The 9,814-nt window shown below is 31.9% G+C and overlaps 1 protein-coding gene and 1 long non-coding RNA gene across 9 annotated transcripts; both read left to right on the plus strand.

Moving 5' to 3' along the window:
* The first annotated feature begins 1,166 nt into the window (after positions 1-1,166).
* On the plus strand, positions 1,167-5,574 carry LOC139843857 (protein MRG1-like). Of its 2 annotated transcripts, none has more exons than XM_071834023.1 (10): positions 1,167-1,512; positions 2,836-2,883; positions 3,031-3,044; positions 3,148-3,302; positions 3,390-3,424; positions 3,689-3,787; positions 3,925-4,004; positions 4,103-4,272; positions 5,049-5,133; positions 5,253-5,574. In XM_071834023.1, exons 1-10 carry the CDS (start codon positions 1,318-1,320, stop codon positions 5,326-5,328), a joined length of 957 nt encoding a protein of 318 aa, XP_071690124.1. In that variant the 5' UTR covers positions 1,167-1,317; the 3' UTR covers positions 5,329-5,574. The 2 variants fall into 2 exon arrangements, with proteins under 2 accessions (XP_071690124.1, XP_071690125.1); XM_071834024.1 differs by lacking the exon at positions 1,167-1,512 and adding an exon at positions 1,988-2,070.
* A 1,686-nt stretch (positions 5,575-7,260) lies between these two features.
* Positions 7,261-9,598, plus strand: LOC139839998 (uncharacterized). 7 transcript variants are annotated; one of them, XR_011757176.1, is made up of 6 exons: positions 7,261-7,417; positions 7,824-7,972; positions 8,076-8,186; positions 8,373-8,440; positions 8,514-9,105; positions 9,362-9,598. It is a non-coding gene; the product is annotated as an uncharacterized lncRNA (long non-coding RNA). The 7 variants fall into 7 exon arrangements; XR_011757178.1 differs by having other exon boundaries at positions 8,533-9,105; XR_011757181.1 differs by having other exon boundaries at positions 8,572-9,105.
* The last annotated feature ends 216 nt before the right edge of the window (positions 9,599-9,814 follow it).

Genomic DNA, 9,814 nt, shown 5'->3' on the forward strand with positions numbered 1-9,814 from the left:
TCACAACACGTGCAATATTGACCCATATTGCGGTTGACCACGTTTGACTTATGTTAAAATACCATTTTAACCCAAAAATACTTCCCACGATTACTTTCATTCAAAAACGCCATTTAACACTTAACAAAAGTGTTTAACATCCATTTGACCAAAACTAGTGTCAACATCAAGTTTGACCCAATTCAATTTACCCATTTTGACCAAAGTCATAAAACGCCCCATAATCACTAATGGCTAGTGATTATATTTCCAAAACACCAATTAGCACCTAAATCAAGTATTTACATACCTGATTCACCAAAACTTGACCTAAAACATAATTTGACACAAATCAAAGTCAATACCCATCTTGACTAGTACACAAGTTCTTATGAACATCCCAAATCACCAATACACTTCCAATCTAGTGATTAAATACCCAGACCATGAGAAATACTTCCAAATTCTTCATCAAACCCTAAACCCTCAATAATCGGGTTCACTTATACTAACAATACAACAAAACCCTCAATTTCATGAGAAATGGGGTTTATAACTCTAACTAGCTCAAACCCCAAACATGAACAAGAATCATAAACAACGAAATTCGGAGTTAGAACTTACCAACACTACCACAACGTAGCCGTGAACGAGGAGAACAACTTTAACTCTTGCACTCTAGACCGAATCACTCTTCTTCTTCCTCAAAACCCTAAATCTCTCTCTAAAACCTCATGTTTCTCACTCTAGGGTTTGGTGTGTGTGATGAGAAGAAAAAGCAAGAAAATGAGGTTTGGATAAGGTTGAGATCAGTTTTATGGCCAAAAACCTGTTCATATGCGAAAAACAATTATACCCCTCATTATTTCATTATTGGTTATGAAGTGTTTTGAAGATAGTCTTGAAATTAATGAGAAATTTTAACGAACGTTAAGTTGAGGGACCAATCACAGGACGTTAAGTTATAGGTATCTACTATATAACATTTTCTACATTTAACCGGCTACTTAAACTATAAGTAATTCAATGCATAAAATAATAGAAATTTAAAAATTATATGTATAAAAAAAAAAAGTTGAATGCTTATTGTTTTTTTTTAATAAAGTAAAAATGCATTTTTAAACAATTTTTACTTCAAAATATACTCCGCGTCATCAGTCCCGAAGAAAGTTTACATAACCCTGAAAATCCCAAAAGAAGGTCAGGTATAGAACTGTCATCATTAAAACCACCGGCCGTCATCTATAAATAATATTCCGATCAAATGAACAACCGTTCACCGCTTCACACTTCATCGTAGTCTCCCAACTGTTCCTATAACTACGCACATCAGCAAAAATGCGTAGCTCAAACACTGATATATCATCCGTTGATGAATCATCCGTCATTATCTCCGACGACAACGCTACCACAACTGAAACCGGTACTGACGCCGGAAGTAATTACGACGCCGATGAGTCGTTGAAATCGATTTCGTTTCGTGAAGGAGAGAATGTTTTGGCTTATCATAGCTGCCTCATCTACAAAGCCAAGGTGCTGTTTTCAGAATTCATTTATTTTAATCGTTTAGGTTTTGTTAAATGTGAGTTATAATAGTGATTAGAACAAATATACTGTAAACTGAATTGCAAATATTGAACAGAATAAAAAAAAAAAAAAAAAAAAAAAAAGAGTAAATTGCACAATTTTTGTTTATTTTATTTATTATTATTTTTTTTTTTTTATATATAAAAGACTTCCTAAGGTCAAATGTACTTTAACTTCATGACTAAAGGAAAGTTTGGTACCTTACATCTAGGGTAAAAAGGCTTTGTACTTTAAAAGAAGTTCGATATACATACATCAAAGTTTCATAGAAATTGCCCTAAAAACGTGTAAAAGCTTTACTTGCTTTTATAAAACAATCATCTGGTAATGTGTTTCTGTAATGATCCACATTATTTGTGTTTGGGATCCCACGATCGGTGGGTGAACGAATTTAATTGGTGATTATAAACCCAAGGTTAGCTTAAGATCATTTGTAATGGTGATGGCGTCAGTGTGTTTTTGTGGGTATAGTGCTGATGTGTCAGTGTGATGGAGTGTGTAATGGTATGGCGTGATATAGGTTATTTTACTATTTTTATTTAATTAATTAAATAATAAAAGTAATTATTTAAATTTTGTTTGGTTTAAATCAAGTCACACCAACTTCCTCCTTCGTGATGGTGTCATTTTGGGTGCCTTCATCTACACTACAAATGGTCTAATAATACAAAAACTTACGAAAAATGTATAGCTTCTCAAAGAGTGTATTTATCATGGCACAATTAGCAGCTAGATGCTTTGCTTTAAAGGTTAGAGTGTATTTATCTGATAGTCGGTATCAGATAGGACCATGAGCTATGGGGGCGTGAAAGGGAGTTAAAATTATCATTTTGAAGCCGAAAATGGAGAAATTTAACACCCAATCAAAATTTGATATCTCATATCGCCTTATTCATTTATTTACTTTTTCACCCAACTTCCAATCATATTTTATCACATAACCTAAAACCTTTTTCACTCAAATTTAACACCCACCATAACACACCATTCAAATTTAACATGGCCACGTCAGAGTCAAATTCTCCTCTCTCTTCCAAAAAGTGCAAAATTTGACTCCACGTCACCGCTAAAAACCATCAAGGTAACTCATGGTCTAATAGTGCAATATAGTTTTGTCCTTTCATACTGCAAGCCGATGTTTAGACATGATCCTGGAGCCACTTCAACATGGTTCCTCTTAGGCTCTTACGATATACACTGTGTCTATTCTGTTTTCTTTTATTTTGATTGTGACGATAGCGTCTAATGCGATGCATTGTAATCTGACAGGTTCTAGATGTTGATTCCAGCGCCACAAGTTTTTTTGTTCATTATCAAGTAAGTAATATTAATCATTAAAATTATTAATTCTTAAAAGGGTTTCGCCCCATAAGCATTTGATATGTTATATACTTCTCTTACTGTTTACTTTGTGGAGATCAAATAACATTTACTTTTTTATATGCTTGTTTATTGTTGTTGCAGGGTTGGAACAAAAAGTGAGCATTTCAGGTTCTTTATGGACCACTTTTTGTTTTTTTTCTTTGTTCAACTTAATTTCTATTGATCATCTTTTACATATTGAATCTGCTAATTTGATAGGTGGGATGAGTGGGTAGGGAAGGATCGTCTTTTAAAACATAACGAAGAGAATCTTGAAAAACAGAAAGCACTGGAAAAACAACATCCACTCGAAATGATCACCATGTCAGGGCGCGTTTTCTTAAGAAATCCCAAAAGCCCCCAAAATCACAACGGTTTGTGAAATAATCCATTGACGGTATTTTATATTACTTGCCGTTAACATCCAACATGAAAACTAACTCGTTGTTTATGTATTGCAGAAACAAGAGGAAAGAAGAGAAAAAGGATCTCTGAGGTAATATCTTTTCGTTAACTTCATATAGCAATCATAGTGTAAGACAGTTTTATACGTAACAACTTTTTATTTCACTAAAATGAATTATGCCAGCTCCGTGTTATGATGAAATGCAAAGTTAACAAAGAAAATAGTAAGAGTCTACACTACACAACAATAAGTTAGTGATATTTAATTAAATGGCAGTATGTGAGATGCAACTCTTATTTTATATTCTTATTTTGAAATGCTAATGTATGCGCTTATTATGTTCCTTTATCCAAGGGCGCTGCATCTTACGACAAGCTCTTTAATATCCAAGTACCAACCAAATTGATAAAGCATCTGGTCAGTTATTGCGAATACGTAACTCAGATGGGCAAGGTAACAAATCACTAATGGTGCATTTAGTGATTAATTGGTTGATATTCAAAATCGAATCAGTATTCATTTCTTTTTCTTTTTTTTTTTCTTTTTCTTTTTTTTTTTTTGTTTTTTTTTTTTGTTTTATATCTTCACAGCTTGTAAAACTTCCATGTTCTCCAAATGTTGATGACATATTGAACGTCTATCTAGAACATCAGTCGAATAAGGATGGCAGGTTTTTCTCTTTTTTATACATGCACATACGAATTATCTTCAAGTTTTTAAATCTTTTTTATTTTTATTTATTATTGTTTCTTAATTGTGGTTGAAAAGGGCTTCTGAATCGGCTGGTGAAATTCTAAATGGATTACGTTGTTACTTTAATAAAGCGTTGCCGGCAATGCTTCTATATAAATGCGAAATTCAACAGTATGAAGAAGCAACTGCAAACAATGTTTCTCCTTCACAAATATATGGAGCTGAACATTTATTACGCCTTTTTGGTACCCCCTTTTACTGTGAAAATTTCTATTATATTGAGTACTACATTGGTGTTATAAATATTGGTGGCAAATAGGCGCAATTTTTGTTTTAATTTTCTAGAAACTGGAATGTGTTTAATATTCTATAGAATATTGAACTAGTGGAAATTTGTAAATGTCACTACATATAAACTTTCATTTTTTAACACTTCCATTATTTTTGACGCTTTAACATATGTCTAAATAAATTGACATGTTTTTGAAATCTATAAGTGTCACAATATTGAAAGCGTAGAAAAATATGATGTCAAAAATATGAAATGTAAAAAAACTATGGTGTCAAAAACTTTTTAGTGTTATTACCTTTTTGACACTTTTAAGTGTAAATGGATTTTTCCATTTTTGACGTTTTCAAGTGTCAAAAACTTTGTTACACTTGTACGTGTCAACATCATGTCAAATTATTCACATTTTAAGGCGTCAAAATTAAAGTGTCAAAAAATGGAACTTCTTTTGTAGTGTGTGCACTTTCCAGTTTAGAAAACATATGGAGTTTTTTACATTTAGAAATAAAAATAGATGAAGACTAAACTTCTAGTCTTCAAAAAGTGTAGTTACAAAATGGAGAAGTAATTTTGCTTTTGTAAGTAAAATTTTTTCTCGTATTGAACATGTTTTCTGTTTGTCATGAATTTTCTTCTATTAGACACCTCAATTCTTCTGCAACTAAACGTACCCTAATTGTTCGATCTTTCTTATCTATGGTACATATAAGAAGATTTTCATTCGTTTTGCAGTCAAATTGCCGGAGATACTGTCACATGCCAACATCGAAGATGAGACATTGGCGGTACTACAACACCGGTTACAAGACTTTCTCAAGTACGACTTGCTCTTTTTGTATCCATTACGTGTTTTATTTGAAATTTACTTTTTGTATATTATGTCGGATTTTAACAGATTCATATCCTTATTCTATGTCGATCCTAATTTTAATACAGGTTCCTGAAGAAAAATCAAAGCTCAATCTTTCTATCAACATATGAAACACAAGATGGTTCTTGCACAACAGAGTAATAGAATTATTGTACTAAGAAAACATTTACTCTATACAGACTAAATACTTCATGCCAGACAACGACTCCTCAGGTCCCTTTTACTTTTTGCGTGCATTTTAACCGGGGTTTTGGCATGAAGAGCAACATGTGCCAAGCCATCAACTATGTTGGTTTTGGATAAGTAATTTGGGCCATAGTTTCGCGTTCTCTAGGTAAGTTGATATTTTGATACACCTATTTTCATCTTTATGTTATCGTATCATGATAAATATTTTCAACTCAGCATAAAGATATTGAAAACGTACATCTTGCCAGTTTACTAGCTTTTAATAAGAGATTAATTAATTAACTAATCAAAGAATACGAACACGTGACAGAATTTTATTTGACACGTAACAAGAGCCATAGCTTGACCAGCTGACCTATTTGTAAGGGGAGTTGATCCGTACACCACTTGTTTTTTTGCCATACACCACTAAACTACAATCTTTGACTATTTTACCCTTTCTAACACAAGACCCTTTTCCCTAAATTAATTATGAGAAAGGGTAAAATGGTCCAAAATTAAATTTTGGTGGTGTATGGCAAAAAGTAAGTGGTGTACGTATCAGCTCCCTCCCATTTGTAAGTCAACAGTTTAACTTCAACAACTTCTACCCATTCCTTTGATGACCAGTAGAGTACGTAGTATTATTATATTATTCTTAAATCTTAATGACTTCGATATTAATCTAAAAACTAGAAAAATGAGCTCGCGCGATGCCGTGGGGCCTTTGAGTTGCGTATTCATAGTTAACGGAGCGTGTTATAGGTGTGTATATGTATTGAATATAGTCCGAGGTATTGAACGTTTTTTTGAAGTGTCCGTTTCGCGCATACTTAGTCCCGTTGTGTTCGTGAGATTTTTTTGAGTTGAACGGTGGGCTCGGAAAAATTTAACTCGCGCTGAGCGAAAAGATAGGACCCGTTAAAAATTCGGGTGGAAGTAGTTTCTTTTATTTTAATAAAATTTTATATTTACATTTTTTACCCCTGAAAAGAGGTAAAGTTGAGGGGTCGTTGTGTAAAGTGAGGCAAAGGTGAAGGGCCGATTGCAGTTTGAACGTAAACTAAGAACTACAACACTTTTGTATTGAAACTACAAAATTCTTGGTGGCTGTGTTAGTATATAGTGGTAATGGTAATGATAATGGTAATGGTAATGGTAATAATGGTAATTAAACCCAGTTAGGGAAGGGCAATGATAAAACTACTGTCATCCTTTATAATTTCATACAGATACAGATTCTGTTGTATAACTTATTAATGCATATAGATGTTATGCTTAAACTACGGAGTATAAACTAATTCCGACACTCATTTCTTAGAAACTACACTACCACTACAACAAAAGTGCTATTTCTACACGCTTTTTTCTTCACGCTTGTCTCAAGCGTGTAATTATTTCTAACTTCTTTCACGTTTTTAAATGTGTAATAATAAATCTTCACGCTTGTAAGCGAATACAAATATCTACACTATCAAAAATGTGAATAAGATAAAAGTGGGGTACACGTTTAAAAATGTGAAGTTTCTAAGTATTGCCAAACACACTAAAAAGCATGTAGTTTTGTTAAAAGGTTAGAAGAAAATGTTACAAAGCGTGGGGTTTTAAATATCATCTTATTATTATTTATTTAATTAAATTAAATTAATTTATTTAATATTATTTTGATCCGATTCTGATTCATATCTGATTTAACCCCCTGATTTAACATACACTACACATATATATTTAATTATATATATAAATATATAAATATATAAATATAAATACAAAATTAGATGTAAATAAAACTCAATAGCCATTGACTACTCATTGAGTCCAACAAACAGATCAATCGGGTTCTATATCTGGAATCACGAATTGGCTAAATTAGGTTTAAAGATATTCCAAATCAATAGCGTTCGTCAAATTGTTCCAAATCGATAGCGTTCGTCAAATTGTTCCAAATCGATAGCGTTCGTCAAATTGTTCGTCAACAAACTCAATAGCGTTCGTCAGATAGGGCTCGTCAAAATCGTTCGTCAGTTCAAGTGTCCTGCTTAAAATCGGATGATACGAGCAGGTAGACTCATTATTTCGTTTTAAGATCTGTTCATATGCTCGATTATGTTTCATTTTGTTCGGTTAATTCATTTACTTACGGTTTCAATGTTAATTGATGTTTTTTGGTTGAGTAATTTGTGCAATTCTTCCAATTAAATGTTAGGGTTACAAAGTCAATTCTTCTTAATTTGTACGTGGAATTCTTTATACAGATGTGTCATTTAGTCTCATGTGTTGTTTGTTGACTCATATTAGGCTACAAATAGGCTTTGAAGTTACGTGTTTACTTATTGTGGAATTGTATCTTTAATTGTTTAAGCTAACACACTATTATTTATGCACTAATGAATTAGAAACTTCAAGCAGTGTGTACTAATTGAACTAATCATTCTCTATGTTAAAAATCTTATTATGCGTATATTTAGATGATTGGTGCAAGTATTAGAGCATCAAGAGAGAATTGGAAAGGATGTGGCCAAAAGGATCACTGATTTATGTAGTATGCTTGTTTTTGTATGTTAGTGGCCTTAAGGATCATTGATATCAACTAAATCGTTTGACACCAAATGCAAGAGTGAGTCACAGTTTTGATTTTTATTTTAATTTCATCTTGAAAGCTACTATGTTGTTGTTTAGTAATCGAATTACTCTGTATTATGTTTCATCTGCTTATCCAGGATGGTTCTATGACCACTGATCTTTCAACAACGACAGTGAAAGATGCGAAGAAGATTATCAAATTTAAAAAAAAAAATAAGTCTGCTATCATTCATGTTGGTCTTGGAAAGGTATAACTACTTAATTCTCCTTTGAGTTATGTTCATGTTGCGAGTGAGTATAAAAAGATAATGATATCATATCAATATATTTTTTGAAATTTTCCATCTAAACATCTTGGTTCAAAGTCATACCATGGAAAATTATTGACACATATAGATAAGAGGTAATTTTATAACATTGTTTGTCACTAACAGATAACATATGCTTTCATGAGTTGTGAGATCACTAAACGTTCATTTTAGATATGCTTTCATCGAATTTGGTTAGTTCTAATACATTTTCAACAACTGTATGCTTTCAGAGTATAATATAATTAGTTTTTACATTCGTTGTAGCTAATCTACAATAATGCAGCCATGTTGAAGACATTTGTTGTGTTGATGTAACTTCCAGATCCTTTATGTTATTCCATTAATTGCTGATCACTTCTATATCATGGAAAGAAAATGAGCTCAACATGGTTGATACACCTGTACATGCAGATTTTGATGGTGAGGTAGGTCTTTGCTAACAACGATTACTTACACATAACACATGTATTATTTATAAATTTTATTATTTAGTGTTCCAGAGAATCTAAAAAAATATAGATGCGTACTTGCGATATAATAGTTAAACTGCACTTGAAACTCTTCGATGCTCAGACTTGTTCTTAAGGGGTCTTTGGATGTGTGTTTTTCCATTTGATTATATGATGTTTTCACATAGGGTTCATGTTTCAACCACACACTTTTTAGTTTTTGAGGTAAAATATAAAATACCAATATGTGTCATCTGTACCAACTAGTACACCTTATACTTTTAAGTTACTGTTTTCACTTGCTCTATTTCTTTTTTGTTATAACAGGGACACATTAGAGGAAGACAAGTCTATCAATCTTTACTTGCTTGTGTAGATAACAAGGCTGCTTAAAGATTCATTTGAAGGTACGTTATGTTGAACATGTTCACTGCTTTTTATCGTCACCTGCTATAACATAAAGTTTTGCACACTCTGGTTTAATTACTGTTAAAAAAAAACTGAAGAAAGATTTCTCAATGTTCACTAATTTTTATGGTCTATCTTGAATGTTCAGACATGAGAGTGTTGTTCAATGACCAATCTCCGAATAATCTATTTTATAACTTGAAAATATATTGTGATGAATTTCATACATGTTAGATCTATTTTTGTGTGTTTCAGGCTTTAATTTGGTCAAAGATGAGTACAGGACTGCCGATATCTTCATCAATGAATATGGCAGTCTGTTGGTGTTTTTTGATTTTCAAGAACTTAATACACTTTATATGTATGTAAATCATAATAAGTGTTTTAAATTTTGAGTAATTTGATGCGTGAATCATATTTTGGTGTACTAGTACAGAAAATTTGTTGTAATGACTGCAAAACTGAATATAAGGAATCATATTTTTGTTTGTATCTTTATCTATTCAATTTATGGTGTTATATATATATATATATATATATATATATATATATATATATATATATATATATATATATATATATATATATATATATATAATTTGATAGTCTTCAAATCCTCACACTTCATAGTGTGTATTTGTCAAAATCTTAGGCCCTCAAATCCACACGCTTAATAATGTGATTCATGTATTATATACCTACTAGATT

This window comes from Rutidosis leptorrhynchoides, chromosome 4 (genome assembly GCF_046630445.1).
Source record: "Rutidosis leptorrhynchoides isolate AG116_Rl617_1_P2 chromosome 4, CSIRO_AGI_Rlap_v1, whole genome shotgun sequence".
Classification (NCBI taxonomy): Eukaryota; Viridiplantae; Streptophyta; class Magnoliopsida; order Asterales; family Asteraceae; genus Rutidosis; species Rutidosis leptorrhynchoides.

Bases quoted from the DNA above. Each gene is read 5' to 3' on its own strand.
- LOC139843857 (XM_071834023.1), top strand. From the start codon at position 1,318: ATGCGTAGCTCAAACACTGATATATCATCCGTTGATGAATCATCCGTC. The intron at 1,513-2,835 runs GTGCTGTTTTCA...GTAATCTGACAG, and splicing joins GCCTCATCTACAAAGCCAAG to GTTCTAGATGTTGATTCCAG. The intron at 4,005-4,102 runs GTTTTTCTCTTT...GTGGTTGAAAAG, and splicing joins CAGTCGAATAAGGATGGCAG to GGCTTCTGAATCGGCTGGTG.